Source organism: Thunnus thynnus, chromosome 21 (genome assembly GCF_963924715.1).
Source record: "Thunnus thynnus chromosome 21, fThuThy2.1, whole genome shotgun sequence".
NCBI classification, from domain to species: domain Eukaryota; kingdom Metazoa; phylum Chordata; class Actinopteri; order Scombriformes; family Scombridae; genus Thunnus; species Thunnus thynnus.
In genome coordinates this window covers 15,461,001-15,479,513 of record NC_089537.1, presented here as the reverse complement: position 1 = coordinate 15,479,513, position 18,513 = coordinate 15,461,001, and the positions used below count along the sequence as shown (strand labels likewise).

Genomic DNA, 18,513 nt, shown 5'->3' with positions numbered 1-18,513 from the left:
GAATAGTTTTAGAAATAGTGAGGTCACAAGTATTAGCTGACCAAACATTAAAAGGAAAGTCATCATTTGGATTTTTTATATCTAATGAATCAACTGATCAATTATTTTTTTCTATATAATAGTTCCCAACATGAAGGTTCAAACACTGTTTCAAAGCATCTAAAATTCCTAGAATAAAATTCTGGAGGGGCAATAGTGAATCCTTTCTCTCTCTATTTATTCTGATAGCTTCATCCTTTTATTGAGTAGGAATGATAATTGATGACTTCATTGAGACAATGTTCCCCTTCAGTTTTCTAAGTTTCCCAAAGTGAACATGCTTAGGCATGTTCACAAACTTTCAGATACCATTCATTCAATTGGACATAAAACAATACAAAGAAGTCCAGTTTAAAGGGTGTTTATTGATCATTAAGGCACAACGGTACATCAGCAACACAGTGCTGACATTTGAACACAAGTAACAGTTAAGTTATTCATGGCTTGTCAGTGCAGGGCAGTAGTGTAGTCCAGGGTATACTGTGGTATTTAATCTTATTTTTTCTGAGTGAACAGAGGGTCTTCTCCTGGTTAAGAATATGTTGTGAAAATCCATTAACTTATTAGAATAACAAATTCATGCATACATGAATTAGAAAATATTCAAAATATTACCATGGATAGAAAACTTTCACAGACCATAAAAAACAGGAAAAGCCATTTAGTAAGCCAGCTAATACCACCATGCACCTTATAAATAATATTTGGGTTCCTTAACGGAAATATGAGCTTATCAACTAAATGTGTACATGTGCCTTCTCTCATAGATAATATTCAAGTATTGCAATTAATAGTTGACTATTAATCAATACACTCTCTCATTTATTGAGCATGTCAGTATTCAATTCTCAGCTGATCAGCAGACACTGTCTCAGTGACCTTTTCACCCCCAGGCTGCACCGCTTGTTAAATTCAGACATATGCGAGTGACAAACAAAATGTGATCAGACTGGTTTCACTGAAAGTCAGATGGTAAAAACAACAGATGAATGCTGATTAATAAGCAGACACACACTCATTTCAAACCTCTTTGGTGACAAAGCACACACGCAGTCACACTATCACACAGACACAAAAAATATACAACTACATAGAACTCCACAGACTCATAAGTCTGATCTATTTCATTGCCAAGAATAGCATATCAAGGACTAACAAGGATTTCATCACATTTCTCAGAAAACTTCATCATAAACACCCTGCTACAGCTTTTGTGCACAAGAATAAGGCCACTTCACTTTAATTTAATGCATCCAGGTACAGTATGTAACTACCAAAACAGAACACTGTTCTCTGTATCGCTACATTTGCAGTGCAGTCATTTGAAAAGGCACCACACGCAATAAAAGTTGATACTTTCAGAGCATACTTCTAACCACACTTCTCATCGTTACCGCCAAATGTGACAGTTTAATTTATGTTGGTCACTGAAATGTTGAAATCATACATCCCTCGTTTCCTTGCTTATGAGATGCAGAGCTTGATGCCAACATGCAGTACCAGTCAAAAGTTTGTGTAGACTTTCTCATTCTGGGAAAGTGTGTACAAACTTTTGACTGGTACTGTATACTTTCTGTTATTATGATAACACCGAAAAGCCACGTATTATTTTGTTATGGTTAGAAATTTGCAAAGAGGAAACTGAGAATGTCTCCAGTTATAAGAATAGGGATGCATTTTTTGTATCAAACCTGCAATTTTGGCTTAAATATACCTTTTTATGTGCATTATTCCTCTTTTCCCTGTAACAGACAATAGTTTGTTTCAAGTTCAATCCCTCATTCCCTTCTACAATCAGCTACTCTGGACATTCTCAGTGACAGTTTTGACATTTGGGATGGCATTTCTGATTGTTGACGTTGCAGCGACATCCTCCACTGGTGTCTCCAGGACCCTTGGAAAGGACCAGAGTAAGAACCTTTGAATTATCATGCAAATAAAAACTTGTCTTTTAACAACAAGGTCTGGATGTATACCTTCATTAGGGTCAAAACTTAAAAAAGAAAACATGTGGGGAGACTTTTCTGTATTGATACTATCTAACCAAAGTTAATTTATCATACTGCCATTCCACAGATGTAGACCATCAACAAATAATTGAGGACATGTAGGTACATTTTTTAAGTTGATGCAATGACATGTGAATGAGACATGAAAGAAAAGCAGGAAAGATTTCTTACCCCTGGTCCCCAGCGGGGCCCTCTGGTGACCCAGCAGATCTCAGTGTGACAGACAGTGCAGCGCAGCCAATCACATCCGTCCCTCTTCTGCACAATGATGCCGCACTGGGGACAGTGCATTGCCTCCCCTGACTGCACCAGAGTCTGTTAGTGAAACACAAAGAGAGTAAGATAGAGAACAAAAGATCAAGAGGAAGAAAGAAGGCAGGTGAAATGGGAGGAAGTGGTTAAGTGATGCCTCTTTCTGCTCTGTAAGCACATAGAACACAACGCCATCGACCTCTGGACGTTAACATAATTGATATCGGCAGTTAATTATGGATTGGCTGTGCCACAGACAAATTCTGCTCAACTTTACATTTAACAGCAGTTCAAAAATAGAGTTAGACAGTATATACACAGGAGCCTTTTACAGCTCACCTTGAGTAGATGTGTTGTCCGTCTTGCAGCAGAGTCGTTTATAGCACGAGCTGCAAGATCATCCTGGTATTGCTTACAATTCATTCCCTCATGGATAAACTGAGGAGAGAAGAATAAAAGCAACAGGGACAGAAAAAGATATTGAGTCTCTTGATGCATAAAGATAGAGTCATTTATGTCTTTAAACAGCAGTTAGCCTGAGGCGACCAAGTGGAAATGTGACCTCTCTCAGCTGTGTAGTGTCACTGGCTTCTTTCAAAGGACTTGTCATTAATTAGCTCTGACTGATTGATTAACATGGTGCAATCTTAACCCCACTTGTGCCATAGTTATATGTATGTGCATGTTTACATGCACTTTTAACACATCTTGTCATGTGTTCACAACAAGACAACTTCCTCAAAATGATGTTGTTTGTGTGTATAGACTGTATATATTTAATACCTTGCAAATCAGGCAGTTGTGTTTCTTGCAGACAGGGCAGTGGAAGACATTGACTGTGTCCTCGTACACACACCAGCCTGGACAGTCTGGAGTGGCGCAGTGGTAGCTGCCCTCACATCGAGACTCTGCCACTGACAGACCTCTCTGCAGCCAGCGCTCATACTCCTCTGCAGGAACCAACTGTTAATGACAAAAGGGAAACAAAGCGGAGAGGCTAGTTAATGCAAGTAATGTGAGCAAAAGGTTATAATCTGAGTTACAAATTTGTGTCCTAAAAGTAGGTGAACTAAACAACAGCTTGTCTCTACTTTATGCGATTAGATTAAGGTGTATAGTCAGTTTTTTTAGGGCAAAGATGTCCAGTAGTATGACTGGCTGTCTAGCCCTTTTCTCACAAGATATCCTGTTTCTTTTCAATTAACCATCAAGCTATTGCCTGTCTTCAGCAGTCCTGGTTGGATCACAGTTTATTGTGCAACATTTAGCAGCTGTGGCCATGTGGAGCGGATGGCTAACTGTTGCTTAATGTCAGCTGGGCCACTGTCTAGGTCAAAAACAAATCCCTGCAGTAGCTCTGTCTCCTTGGCTACTTCTGAGAGTGTTGAAATGAGATTTCCAATAGCTTTGTACAGCTCAAAATAAGTGAGTTGTGGTAATAGATGACAATGACCTACTAATTTGATTTTGCTAGCTATAAATTACAACACAATGTAGACTAAGCTTGACTTACATTTTTCGATGGTATGATGGTTAAGGATGCTAATATTACCTGCTAATACAGTAGTTAGAACTGCACTGTATCTCAGCCAGGTGTGTCAGATCAAAGGTGTTTGTTGGTGTAACTCACAGCTCTGATCTCCCTCTCCTGCAGGGAACAGGTACAGGCATACGTGTCATCTCTGTAGGGACAGGGCACCTCCGGCTCCTCACTCAGCATGATGACTGAACGTAAGCAGTCTCTGGGCAAGCACAAGCACAAACAGTAGCCTATCACAGTTATTTAATCAGACTAGGGAAAAAAATCTTGTCATGTTACTTGCACTGCTCCAGCACAGACACTGACCCAAAGTCTTTCCCTTTTTCCCTCCCTTGACAAGACACCTCGCATCCTTAATTCCCCTTCTTCACAAATCTTACCTGCAAAAGCAGTGGAGACACTCCCTCAGCAGCACACCGTCCCCTGGCTGTAGCTCCACGTAGCAGATCTTACAGTCCACATGCTCTGGGTTAGGCACCAAGTCCTGGCCATCCATCATCACCATCCGTGCAAAATTCTCCCTGCGCTCCGCTTCCTTTGCCTGGGACAAGGAGCGGTGTTGTTGGGAGTATTAAACGTATGGTACGTATACCACTTCCTTTCAGGTTTGGTCATGAGGGGCATAATGAGTTTAGTAATGCACAAAACCAGGTATTTTTGGAGACAATAACAATTATTATTCCGCACACACACATACATACACACACAGACACACACTTTGTTTACCGTATAAACATTTATTTATTATTTTAATCTGTTTGACAGTATATACAATTACACAGTGCAAAGTTAAAAACTAGGCTAATACATTCAATTCTGTGACAACCGCCATTTTAAGAGTTCATTAAAAAGTCACTTGATGCTAAAAGTCAACAGTGATCATGATTGTCCTGCTTGATTGTCAATACAAGGAAATGTCTTTCATAGTCTTTTCACTAGAGCCTGACCAACATACAGTATATTGGTGGGGACAAAGATGTCTCTTATTAAGTGTTCATGTAGAAAAAAAAACCTTTTTTAGAAAAAAAAATGTCAGTTATTGGTGTTGAAGTCCAGTATGTGTCAGGCTCTACTGCTTCACAGGAGCAGTGTTGATTCAAGTCTACAAAAGCACACAGATTTTGATATAAGAATACAAAGATTTTGGGGGTTTTTTTTGGTATTTTTTTGGCATATATTGTTAAATAGGTGCACAACTTTCAGTAAATCTTGCATAAATAAACATTGAGTGTGTGTATGCCTGTGTGTGTGTGTGTTTGTATGTGTGTGTGTGTGTGTGTGTGTGCGTGCGTGTTCAGTAGTCCTGGTCCAGGTTAAACAGGATTGAGTTGTTTTGAGCCCCAGCACTCCTCAGCACCTCTCTTCTCCCTTTCTCCTTCAAAAAAACAGAGACAGAAGAGAAGAGAGTCAACCTGAGAGAGCCTCACCTAATATCTACCGCCATTCCCCACCATTGTGACCATTTCTTTCGTGTTATGTTTTAATATAGCAGGCAAGAGTCACATAGCATTTGCAAAATAATTCTGTGTATGATTTGACTATTAATGGACAAATTAGAGGAACTTGATACCCTGTCAAAAGATGAGTAACAATGAGTGTCAAGTTTGGAAAGCACAGTGAGGTATTTTAAGCTCAGTGTACTGAACATATTCTTCTGCAGTTCACAATGTAATGGAAAAAGCCTGATAAACAACTTGACTACATCACAGGAAATTTCCATCATCGGCAGTCCAAACACATTAAAGGGAATTATGTTAATGATAATTTGTAAAAAGAATTTGAAATAAAGAGAAAGCTGTTAATGCAGACAGTAAAAATTTAAACCTCATTATATAAACCATCATTATATAAAAAAGTTCAGTAGAAAGCTGTGGATTATCTGTTACCTTTGCAAATAGTAATGCAATTTCTAGTTGCTATCTGAATAGAGAGCATATCTTCCACAGTTTTCTAATGCAATTTTTTTTTCCATATGTGTACATAAAAGCAGGTTTCCTCAATTTATTATTTTCCTTATTTTTTCACCTTTTTACCAAATACTATTTGACCCATATCTGCTCTTTATCTGTATGTAATGGTCACCAAATGGTAAGTCTGCCTTTTTAATTTTACGTGGAGCAAAGTGTTTGTGCTGGTGTAAATTCTCTTTCACCCAGTGTCAGATGCCAAAATAAGGTTTTAATCTAAGTGGGTGGAAGAAATTGTTGGTAGATGTGTACATACATGTGGGTGTAAGACTGTGGGTGGGTGCAAAGTTTCCCCAGTGGTACGTGTGTATGTGTGTGTGTGTGTGTGTGTGTTTGTATGTGTGTGTGTGTTTTTCCTACCTGTTGGTACTGTCTGATAGCTTCCTTCTCCTGCTGGATCCGTCTGAGTTCCAGTGCGTCGGGTCGATATCCCCCCGGGATGACGTAGTTCTCAGGGCGATTTGTACTGCAGATCTCACAGCCCGGCCGCGTTGGTTTGTTAATATAAGTGCAAGAGGGGCATGACCAACCCTGAAGCACAGATGAGCAACGTTTATTCTTTGTGTTTAATTAGTCTTGTTGAACTTTACCATTTATCTTTTCAGTAGTTGTCTCCTGTATGTTTTAACGTGTGAAAAAAGCCCTACATGCAAGTGATGGCTTATTAAATATTTTATCTTATGACATATTTGATCAAAACACTAACCATTTTAAGTTGTGTGTGAATAAAGAAACAATTAAACATACTTAAATCACAATACCATAACTCCTGTCTATTACCTGGATGGAGGTTGTGTTTGGACTCAGTGCTTCACTGAGTTGAGGCATCTCTAGGTTGATGAGATCCCTGATCTCACCGATGTTTCCTCTCTCTGATCCACCTAAAACATTTAAGGAGAAAATAATGTAGAAAGCAACCAGTATCAAATCTGCATGCACGTGGGTTTTCTCATTAAGCTTGTGTAGAAATGGTTTTGAATCTCTTTGATACATACATGCAAGTGCCCTTCTACACTAAAACAATTTTACCACTATGTGTTCTACTGACAACTTGGCTTTGTATAAGTACTGTGATTATGCTAGTACAATAAAATGGGTGTAACAATATGCTGTATCACATTGTATTCAGTATTGTTGCTGTGCTAAGATCATATCTTCTTTTATTGTTGTAGCATCTGGAAGTTTTTCTTTCACAGTATATTATAAAGCACTGCTTTTGTTTCGTGTGGTACTGCGGCTTTAAATAGGTCAGGCAATTTTCCGCTGATTCACTTCCAAGTCTAAAATATACTTTTAAAAAGACATATCCACAAGTGTACCACCACTGAATAAAAAAAGATAAACTTACTGTGTTCATTGAAACAGGAAAATTTAAACAATTCACAACTGTATGACCCACTGTGACAGACCGACACGCTAATTAATGCCCTCACTCACCAGTGTTGCTGCTGGTATTGAGTCTCGGGGGCAAGGTGGTGTAAGGTCTCCGATCTTGAGATACAGGACCATTTGCAGAGGTAGGAAGGATGTGAGGTGTTGGGAGAGATAGAGACGGAGGTCCAAGGAGGAGGGCACTCTCCTGGTCCTGCTGGAGGGCCTGGAGTGTCAAGCGAGCATGGCGGGCTGACAGCAGGTACAGGAAAGCTGTGTCACCGTCCTGACGGACACCATATGAGGCCAAAGAGCGCTGGTCGGTGCACAGGCACTGGCCAATAACCCAGCGCTGCACCCGTGGGTGGAAGCCATACTCAAGGAACATCTGAGGTGGTAGAAAGGGAAAGAGAGAGGGAGAAACTAACTTTTCAAGCAGAATGATCTGGATTCAGCAGGGCAAAAGTGAAGAAGAGAAACATTTTTCAGACTAACCTGCTGTTTCAGCACTGCGGTAGTCATATGTGGGAAAACTTTCACAGTGACGCAACAAGATGAAGAAGAATCTTCAACTATAACAGCCAAACTATTAGATAAAAGGAAATGCAAACTATCAGCCTTCAAATTGGTGATAGATTTAACAATAACTGTTAATAAGTCTATGATTGAACAAATTTTTCACTGTACACAATGTTTTGAAATTTTTAAATCTTAATAATCATCCTCCTACTTGATTTCAGTGTCTTCATAGTCTCTGGCAGAGGGTTGGATCTTGAGCGCGGCATGTTGACGGGCAAGCGTGGCAGCAAAGACAGAAGCAGACTGCATGTCACCTGCTTCTATGGCTCGGGTCAGCTCTATGCACGTTTCTTCTACAGATGGATACACACGTACATACACACGTGCATGCACACGGAAACACAGACAGGCCCACACAGGTGAACATACAGGCAAGCGAGTGCAGAGGATGTTGCCATACCTCCAAACAGCCACTAGGGGGCTAACAATGATTCAATGAATGAATGAATGAATAAGTGAATAAATAGACATTAGTTTTCTGGATCCATGAGGTACAACTAAAAATACAATCAGATAACATTTGATAGAGGTAAAAAGATCTTCAATATGCTCACCTGTTCGTTGCAAGGCCGAGGTGTTCTGAAGATGGAGACCATCCAGTGGGCACTGTGTACCATTATCTTGAGGGGCAACTGCCAATGAGAAATGTTGAAAAGTACTTAAACAAAGAGATACAAAACAAAAGACAGAGACCAACAAGAGACATTAACTGTTCCACACTGTACGACAGACTTCTCTTATTGACTAATTTTGCTCTGTCTGTTGCCGTAGACTGAAATATTTAACTCTTTGTCTACACAGGGAAGTTAAATTTGCTAATTAGTCTGTTACACCCTCCTTTACAGCACTGAATCTACAAATTTTATGTCAGCTTGGATGCACAAAAGGGAGGTCAGTCCTGAAAAACTCCCAATGTATAAGTCTGTAGAGTAGCCCAGACAATCCTTTCTTCTACATTTGGCTGTAATGATTAGCCAATTAATCCATTAATTGAACGGCAGTGAATGATCAGGAACTACTTAGATAATCGAATAGTGGTTAGTCATTGGTCAGCCTTTTTCTAAAATGTGAGCATTTGAAGCTTTCCTGTCATACATTATAATAAAACTGAATATATTTAGATTTTGGTCCATTGATCAGACAGAAGACATTTCAAGATCAATCACCTCGGACTAGCTGAGAAGTTATAACAGGCATTTTTCACTTTTTTCAGATATTTTATAGCCAAAACGATTCATCAACTAATCGAAAAAGTAGCAGGCAGATAAATCGATGATGAAACTAATCATTAGTTGCAGCTCTAATCCTATGATGCTCCCAGGCCAACTAAGAAATGTAGATCTTTATGCAAGTCCTCGATCTCATCCTGAGGTCTCCTCCCAGCTGGCTGAGCACAGTGAATCGCCCAAGGGGGATTCCAGAGGGACATTCCTGAATCGGCAGCACTTTCTGCTGCTGTTTGTAAGTTCAATAGGATAGTCATAAAGCCACAGTCATCCATCTGCATACATTTATTTGAATACTGTTGTGATGTCAGCCCAAAGTGGTTATAAAAGTATGTAAGTTTTTATTATTACACAATTACATTCACAACTTTTCTGTACTTTATTAGAAAGTGAGTGGGCAAACAAGGGCATATTATGTAAGTAAGCGCAGGGAAATTTATTGAAATTCCCACTGAAGCCAAAATATGAGGCTCGGTTACAGTGGTTGAGATTGATTATAGTGATATTAACAAGCAACCAGCGAAGCACTGAAAGGCTCTTTTGTTCAAATAAATAAATAAATAACCAAACAGTTCAATACGTCAGGCTCAGCTTGCACAAACTAAGTTTACTAAAGGGCAAATGAATTCCACCCCTTGATAATACATAACAAATGTGTAGGTACAAGGCATTAAATATTTACCTATTTCTCCATCTTTTTGAGTGTTTGGCAAGAAGGGTGACTGACCTCTGTGTGCTTCTCTCAATGATGACATCACCACGGTAGCCCACTCTTGGGCCTCCTGCTCACAGCGAAAGTTGAAACTAATGCGGTCATGTGGAGGTGCCGCTAAACTCAGCTCGTGGCACTTTGGTGACTTCACCTCATAGTTTACCGTCCTTAAATCATACTCTGCGATGGTCTGGATGTAAAGAGGAAGAGAGAGCGAGAATGAGAGGACATGAGGTAGAGGGAATTGGGGAAGCAAAACGATGTACGCCTTTGTCTGAATCATAGGTTACGTCATGCTAAAAAGGCAAATACATGCCTTACTGCATGAGTGCATTTGTACTTGGTTTGGCAATACTGTAATATTGTGGCTGTAATAAATTTAGAAATGGAAGTGTTACAGTAGGTAACTAATAAAGCCTCAACCAATGATAAGAATGAACAGAATTATACTGTAGATTGGTTCTTAGTCAACACTTGGTCAATTTCCCAATTAGTCAGCTGGTAGAAAATTACTGTGACAATAATTTTGGTAAACAGTGAATCGTTTAAGTCATTTTAACATTTCAACTGATTATCTTTTGGTTTTAGGACAAAAAAAACAATAAATCAATAATGAAAGTATCATTAGTTGTAGCCCAACGGTAGATGTAACAATAACATATAACATTTATCTTATCCCAAAAGACAAAACTAAAGTGTTTGAATCTAACTTTTTCCGTGCCTTTGTATTGTATTGCATTATACTTAGAGGTGCTTCTAATATTTTGTCCACAACCCTAACCCTAAATCTTAAAACACCTCTCAGTATAACACAAAATAATTCAACGCCACAAACTAAAGGCCCCAAAATTACCATAACGTTGAATCATCACCTCAAACAACAATACAGGCTCTGTATTTAACTCTGCTGGGTAACTTTCAGAACAGCCAGAGCTGTCATGCTCAAGGACACCTCAGCAGGATGGGTGTTTGTCAATATGGTGGCTTTAACCTTTGTCCTCTAGGTCAGTGATTCCCAACCTAAATCTGAGGGGGTCCATAGATGATTCATAGGATAATAAACAAGACAAACAGTAGTATCATCTGATTTTTCTCTTTCCAGGCCTGTAAAAAATCTGTAATGAGAGGTCGGGTTTATTGCTTAGTTTCACAGGATCACAAGCAATGCTGGATAACTAAAACAGGCAGCTGCCCTGGGCCCCAGACCCTTGGAGAGACTGAAGGCTCCAGGTTCACTGTGTGGCAATTAAGTTTGTGGTTATTGCAAGTTTTTGGGGTAATATGTACCAAAAAACACTCATAACCAATCTTCTCTTGTCTCAAAGAGACATTTTAATACCTTGACTATTATATTATGTTTACACAATGCATACTAATATGATAAAATGTTCGAAACAAATATAAATATGCCCTGAATTAAATTAACACAAACTAACCCAAAGCAAACCTGGAGCAAAATGAGATTTAAGCAGCAAAATATAAAAAAGCTCCGACTGTTTTTCTGCTTTATTTTCTGGAGGCTACCTGATGGGTGCCTTGCATACATAATGAATAGAAAGAAAGAGTAGAGGGGGTCAATAGGGGCCCACAGGTTATTTTTGCTCTCAGAGTCTAGCCCTGGTCACAAGCCAAAAAAGTTGGAAACCCCCGCTGGTCCCCATTAAAGTGAAATTCGTTTCACACACAAATCTTTGCACTACATGCCCCATCTAGCATTTTAAAAATGATGATGATATGATATGTTTTCATCAAACGGGGAGTTCCCCACTCATACACACATCAAAACAAGCCCAGCAGCACAGCTGTGTAGCTGGGAACTCACCACACTCCGGCCAGTCCCGGTGCTGTCCTGCAGCGACAGCCGGAATTCCCCGGATTTCCCCGGGTCCATGCTGAGCTGCAGGCGGAGTGACTCATCACCTGCTCCCGGAAGACACAGCGGCCGAATACCCGAATGGCACACCGACACCCGCACCGACATGAGGACTGTGAGGCAGCCCAGTTGAGACTGCGAGGCCCCATGGTGGTGCGACGGAGCGGCGGACTGGTCCGGTGTGAGACCGGCGGTGTGAGTCCACCCGTCCGAGCTCAGCGACATTCTGCCCGCAGACTCATGTAGAGAAGAAATACAGGGTTGTTTATTTACCTCCTGTCCTCACGTTGTTACCAGCCCTTTAGTTTAAGTATCTTCCCTCTCACAGCGTTGGTAACATCCTGTCTCGTCGCTGGATGTTTTAATCAGCACACTGACAACAGGAAGCAAGTGCGTAGTCTGACAACTGTTTGGAGCGACTTCCAGAAACTCTCCAGTCCAAGTGAGAGGTTTAATGGTCTCCTCTTCCGTTTTAGCTAAAGCTCCGATACAGGCAGATCTGACGTTTCTTTTCCCACTCTAATAGCTTCCTACACCGTACCAATTACCCTTCTAACATCAAGGTTAGTGTATTAGTATCGTTACATAATGGTAACACTGTCTGAGTGTTTTGATAGTGGTGCGTATGCTTTCACTTCGCTTTGCGCATGCGCTACTGGTATGGTGACGTGTGCTGTTGTAATATTCATGAGGGTTGTTGCTTTTATTAGCTGTATGACAAGTTAGCTGGTTTTCCCCTCCGTTGGCTTTTGGTTACCATCACAAGGTGATGCATATTAGGTCTCCCACAGACAGATGTTTTAAGTCTGCTGTTATAACGTAGTGCAGTAGAAACATGTAGGTGTTTCACAATATACAGCATGTGTATGTGTGTGTGTGTGTGTGTGTGTGTGTGTGTGTATGTGTGTGTGTAGGCAGGCAACATATTTGACCACAAAGGGGCAGCAAAGCATCCCATATAATAAAATATATATTTATATATATACTGTATATCTTTGTCCTACATTCTCTCTTCTTTTCTTTATGAATCTGAAATCAGTTTTTGACATGTTCTGCAATTTCTTAGAATCCATTTATTACAAGTCTATACTGTAACTTGTAGCTTACATATTTATAAACATTTAAACATTAAAAAAATATAAACTATGATGTATAACTTTAGCATTAATGTTTGGCTGTCATATATTCAGAAGACACTGGTTGCAGTCATACAGCATTATAATGCACTGTAGTTATTAACTGGACTTGTACACAGTCTGGGAAGCCACTAATATCACTCTGGGTTGCAAAGTCTTGCATTCTTTCTAACTTTCTTAATATTTAGGCTCTTCACCAAGTTATCTGTGATACAAACATATTGCATAATAGGCCCATTTTTTAAATATCATTTAATTAATGTAAGATACCTGTATGTCACAGTGTACTGTAGTCCATTTCATCTCTGCAGTATACTTGTGATTTTTCTTCATAGTCATTATAAATTTAGTGACATACACGATCCAGGTGGGACTCGAACCCACAATCCCCAGCTCCGGAGGCTGATGCCTTATCCATTAGGCCACTGGACCCCTGTGAGACAAAGAAATCAATCAATGTTTGTAGGTCTTGTGGGCTCAAACTGCATTTGTGGCAATATAGTACATCTTTGCTGGATGTTGATCCATTGTTGAATTACTGTACAGTACAAGTTTACTGTCATAAGTGAATGAATAATAATTAAAAAAATGATCAAAAAACAAGATTATATGCGTCTTTCTTTGTTCTGATTGAAAGGAACAACAGCAGGAAATACCTTCAAATACCTCCCTGTTGACCACTCACTTCCAAAATGAAGCTTTTTTTTTTTTTTTTTTAAAGAAAGAGGATAAACCAAACATGGTCAATGAAGGGACCAGCCCACATGCTCTGTAGGTCACGAATTATGAGGCAATTAACAAAATATACTGTAGCACGTAAGGGGAATGATTTAGACCACAAAGGTTAGCTGGGACAAGCTGTTAATCATTCTGCTAGCAGGGTTTTTCTCAATCAATATCACATTCCTCAAAGACTGGAGCAACAGGATGTTAGAGCCCTCATGTTCCAAGCATATAATAGTATTATGTTGCACTTTTTTATGAATGAAATACCATTATACTCTAGACACTTAAAATATCATTCTTGCTTGTACTGCCATTATCCCTAACAGATTTTATTCCTGATGTGTAATGGAGCAGGAAATCTGGCGGCAGGTCACCCCATGCTGTGACTTCACCAGTGCTCGTCCGTGCCTCAATTCACAGAAACAGCGATGAGACAGGCGAGATGAAGCCATTCAATCAGGTGCTGATTAGACCATGACGTCATAGTCTGAAGAGGAGGAACCACACGTGTGTCAGAGGCAGCATTATGATACAAAGGAACAAATGTTGAGCAGGAAAGTGAGGACAGTGCTGACCCAGTGTGTTTTTGAAGCAAATGTGGAGATTTTGTAAATCTTATAGCAGTGATGATTAAAAGTTTTAGAATGTAAAATAACCATATTGCAATATAATTAGTTTTAAATCACTGTGATGAGTTCAAAGTGAAGTTTCGAGACCTGTCACAGAGAAATCAACTTATAATAAATGTCCTCATGAGTAGCACCAATAAGGCCAAATTCTAGTCACAAATCAGTGATGACGCAAAATATTACTGCATGTTTTTCCTGCGTTTTTACACAGCGACAAATCTCACACACCTTCCGGTGACTGGGTATCTAAAAAGCAACAAATCACACAGTTTTAATATTTAGGCTTCCTGTCATGAATCAAATTTGCTTTATTATTTAAGGACGCCTCCATATCCAGGTGTGATTACACATCCTCAGGTAACTATCTTCTCATAACTGCAGCCGTATTCTCCCGCAGGCTGGGCTTGTATCTGCGTCATACCATCTGATCTCAGTCTGTGAACTAAATTACTAATGGCCTAATCTGAGGGAGAGAGCCAAAAAGTGATGCTGTGTGGTGAAGGTGTGTTCATGCATACATACATACAGCCATTTGCATCATATGCTACATACACGGACAATGATATCCTCCTAATGTTTTTTTGTTGTTGTTTAATTTAAATTGGATCATGTATATTTACAGCATAACCACTTAAAATCCACATTAAATCATGTCAGAAATTACTGCCATATTTTGTGATCTGAACTTATGCTGTAAGTTCCTCAACATGCACATTAGCAATGTACACATTTATATATAATTTTACTAGTGTGCTAAAAAAGTCACATCCACCTGCGGCTGCAACTTATCATTATTTTCATCATTGATTAATCTGCTAATTATTCCCTTGATCAATTATTTTGGTGGATGAAATTTCAGAAAACAGGGAAACATTTCTGTCACATTTTCTGAGAGCAGGTTACATCTTCAAACTGCTTTTTTTGTCAGACGAGCAGCCCAAAACTCAAAGATATTCAATTCATTATCACATAAATCCAAGAAAAGCAGCAAATTTTCCCATTTGAGAAGTTGGAATGAGTGAATGTTTGGCATTTTTGCTTGAAAAAAGATTTAAATCACTGATCAATTATCAAAAATGTCACTGATTAATTATCTATTTGTTGACTACGTGATTAATTGCCTTATTATTTTAGTGCTGCATCTACTGTAGAATTAATTTACTTGGTTTTGTAAAGGTGCAATGGGTGCAACTTGTCATGAGATTTTCACAGCATATAAACAAACGTGTCTTCCTTTAATTAGTTACAAAAAACACAAATATTGGACCTTGAAAGAATGGATTAATACCAAAAATTCCTGCCGCGTGCTGGTTTTATTTTGAGCTGCATTGTTACGTACAGTATCTTGACCTTTACAGTCATGTGTTTTAGGCCCCAAGGCGATTTTACATCTCTGAACAAAGTTCTCCTCACCTTTGCCTCTCAGTTGTGATTCATCGCTGTCACCTTTCAGCACGTGGCAGGTTGTTGACATACAGGTGTAGCATGAGATCACATGCACGTAAATATGTTTAATTTTTTTTTATCACTTAAGCTCTAATCTTGTATTTCAGTATGGTATCTGAAATTGTTTTATATGTTCAGTGTGTGGCTTTGAATAGAAAGAATGACAATAGGTGCAGCCAAAGCTGAAGCTGTTCGCATTTAAAATCTTGGTAATTGGAGCTGGTTATCATTAAGAAAGTTACAAAAAGGTAGTTTCCGATAGATTGCTCAAGAATCCACAGAATTCTTTTCAGTAGTTGATTGTGTCCTGCCCTTTCCCTTGTAATCAAGCTGATTGATGAAAGCCTCATCAAAAAACGCCCACCACAGTTCAGGGTCACTGTCTGACAGACCTACTCAAGGTGGGTCTCCCCTATCTTCACTAATTTAAAGTTGTCCACATGTCATTGACTTCCTGATGGACTGCTCTGCTGCGTGACAGACATCAAGGAAAACTCCAAAACCGAATCTCCATTCTCAAAGGGATGAGCGGGGTTTAAAGAGTGGGAGGAGGCGATGCATCCTGTAGTCTGGGATCACTGTGTGTGTGTGACTGACGTTCTTGATTCATCATCCAACAACCACATGGGCAGCATGGATATATAAGCTTGAGCACACCTGCTCAACAATAACGACTTCAGACCTCCGCCAGCTGACCTCAGCCTGTTACCAAAGTTCAGGGTAAGATAAAGAGTTGCTGTTTGGGTTTTCATATTATTTTATTTTTTACAGCCTGACAATTTTAATGTATTATATACAAGAGAGTTAACGTAGAGAATATCATAACTGATTGTTTAAGCCATTCTTTTGATATATAGATACTGGGCTACTGCAGTGCATTTGAGTTAACTATTTTTATTTCACTAGTATTATAACATCTATAATGTAGTGATGCTCTTTCTTTAAATCCTGGTAAATTCATCATATAAGCATTGGTGCTCATTAATGAGGTTTAAATAACTTAATCCTATTTAGTCATTTAATAATCCCTTGTTATATCTATTTAATTCACCATGTTCAAACCAGGACTGGCTAGGGTCTTTCACTGGTATTCAATAGTAATAACCAGTAATTATAATGCTCTTACCTGACTCAAAGTTGTTTATTTAAGCTCCAATAAAATGAGTTATCATTATTATTTTTGGTAGACTTGTTACACCAGGCTTCACTCGCCCTGAGCATCAGTTTTCTGTAACAGTACTTACCAGTCTCCCTCCGTGCTTGCAGTGCCTGGACCGACTCCGCAGCATGCTGCCTGGGAGAGCGGCTGATGTCCGGCACTGCGTCCTGACGAGCCGCTGGCTGCCAGCAGCTCTGGCGCTGTTCCTCCTCCTCTCCTCCAGCCTCAGCTGCGCTCACAGCACCACGGTGGAGCACGACTTCCACATTGTCCACAATCTCGACAACAGAAGTAACTTGGTTTTATTATATCATTTTTATTTTTATTAGACTATAATCTGCAGGATTTTTTTTAAGTAGGTTAGAGAGATTTGGGAGGCTAAAGAGGACAGACAAAATCACTATTTATTTATTTTCAACGTTTCTGTGGCGCGTAGTGGTGAGTTTAAAGTGACTTTCTACTTCCTGTTTTTTTCTTATTCTCATAGGGATTTATTGTCAGATATTTGGGAAAAAATAGTGTTTACTACTAGACTTTAATACTGTATTTAAGATATGTTGTCAATGAGCGACAAAGGATTTTAAATATAAATGCTTGACTTTATTTAGCTCAAAATGTGGGGATATCCTTGTCATTTGTGGTGGACTTTTAATCAGTAATGTAGATTATCAAGCGATCTGCTATGTAGTATGTATGTGAAGAAATATTATGGACATTGCTGTATTCATTAGTATTATTATATGGCTTATGAAGGGGTTACATTCAAATGTATAGGTATATTAATATCATTTGAATGGCTTTAGATTGCACCCATGTTGAAGAGTGAATAGTTTGCTACTGGACTATTTACCACAAACTTCAAAATGCTACTGTAATACGGGCACTCGGTATATATATATATATTTATATATTAAAGTAATGTTTTAGTAGTCAGTGTTGCTTCAGCACATTTTTTTTCATTAGATATAAACAAATGACTGGATGATTAAATATACTTTGGAAGGGTAATAAATCAGGTCTACAATGTAAAGTTCTTTAAATCATCAAATGAGATGAGAACATAATTTGTATTCATATAAACAAGTGTACAGTTTAAGAAGTGAAACTTGAGTTGCTACATTTGGCATTAACTTGGAGTCTGACTTAAAGAGAAGCATGTCTCCAGCTTTTTATATGAAAATTAGAACTGAATTTGAGATTAAATCATCCTCATAAATTGGTCTCTTTCAGACCAACATCCCTCCCACACCAGAATATATCCCTTTATGCAAACTGACTTTTGTAGAGAGCTCCCAGGATTTAATAAATCTGCCACTGATGCACTTGTTTTGGTGTCCAGGTCCAGAGATAGACCCGTTCTGGTACGTGGGGCGTGGGGTGAGACCCATCGGGCGCTTCGGGAAGAGGCACAGCAGTGTGGAGGCTCTGGGCAGCAGGGGGATGCAGCCTGTCGTCAGGATGTTGGAGCTGCTCCTCAACAGCCTCAGAAACAAGGAAAACCTTGAGAAAGTGCTTGATGGGGAGGACAGGGATTGGTTACCGTGACAGCATGCTCGCCTCCCTCCATCCACGGTGCCCGCCAAACTTTGAGTGTCTTCATTTTTTATCTTGATAGAGGTTAAATACTCCTTCGCCCTCACTCTTTATTGCATCATGTATTTCTCTCTGGTGTCTGTTATGAGGCCTTTAATTGTTGACAGGATCTCTGATGAAATCACTCTCCAAATGTATCTGTACATATGAGAATGCAATCTATATTGATTAATAAACCAGGATGTTGTGATTATATCTGTTGATCCTCATACTGTATGTTAGGGTGAAGCTGCTGCACACACTTTCTTTCAAAAGA

At 39.3% G+C, this 18,513-nt stretch overlaps 2 protein-coding genes and 1 non-coding gene across 3 annotated transcripts; 1 reads left to right on the top strand and 2 right to left on the bottom strand.

Moving 5' to 3' along the window:
- Window positions 1-384: 384 nt before the first annotated feature.
- Window positions 385-12,194, bottom strand: shrprbck1r (sharpin and rbck1 related). Its single transcript, XM_067578448.1, has 14 exons — window positions 11,518-12,194; window positions 9,711-9,885; window positions 8,312-8,389; window positions 7,909-8,050; window positions 7,674-7,764; window positions 7,245-7,566; window positions 6,588-6,688; window positions 6,168-6,338; window positions 4,221-4,381; window positions 3,931-4,042; window positions 3,084-3,263; window positions 2,640-2,738; window positions 2,220-2,363; window positions 385-1,933 (listed from the first exon to the last, which is right to left on the bottom strand). The coding sequence occupies exons 1-14, from the start codon at window positions 11,791-11,793 to the stop codon at window positions 1,853-1,855; spliced, it is 2,133 nt and encodes a 710-aa protein (XP_067434549.1). The 5' UTR covers window positions 11,794-12,194; the 3' UTR covers window positions 385-1,852.
- Window positions 12,195-12,358: 164 nt separating this feature from the next.
- Window positions 12,359-18,445, top strand: prlh2 (prolactin releasing hormone 2). Its single transcript, XM_067578449.1, has 4 exons — window positions 12,359-14,561; window positions 15,987-16,225; window positions 16,772-16,955; window positions 18,004-18,445. The coding sequence occupies exons 3-4, from the start codon at window positions 16,793-16,795 to the stop codon at window positions 18,207-18,209; spliced, it is 369 nt and encodes a 122-aa protein (XP_067434550.1). The 5' UTR covers window positions 12,359-14,561; window positions 15,987-16,225; window positions 16,772-16,792; the 3' UTR covers window positions 18,210-18,445.
- Window positions 13,064-13,136, bottom strand: trnar-ccg (transfer RNA arginine (anticodon CCG)). Its single transcript has one exon. It is a non-coding gene; the product is annotated as a tRNA-Arg (tRNA).
- Window positions 18,446-18,513: the final 68 nt, after the last annotated feature.

What these genes read in the sequence shown, in the direction of transcription:
- shrprbck1r (XM_067578448.1), bottom strand. Translation starts at nt 11,793, where the DNA reads ATGTCGCTGAGCTCGGACGGGTGGACTCACACCGCCGGTCTCACACCG. An exon ending in TGTCTCCACTGCTTTTGCAG is followed by an intron (nt 4,043 to 4,220) that starts GTAAGATTTGTG and finishes GTGCTTGCCCAG; the next exon opens with AGACTGCTTACGTTCAGTCA. An exon ending in AGGAGAGGGAGATCAGAGCT is followed by an intron (nt 3,264 to 3,930) that starts GTGAGTTACACC and finishes TGTCATTAACAG; the next exon opens with TTGGTTCCTGCAGAGGAGTA.
- prlh2 (XM_067578449.1), top strand. Translation starts at nt 16,793, where the DNA reads ATGCTGCCTGGGAGAGCGGCTGATGTCCGGCACTGCGTCCTGACGAGC. An exon ending in CCACAATCTCGACAACAGAA is followed by an intron (nt 16,956 to 18,003) that starts GTAACTTGGTTT and finishes TTTGGTGTCCAG; the next exon opens with GTCCAGAGATAGACCCGTTC.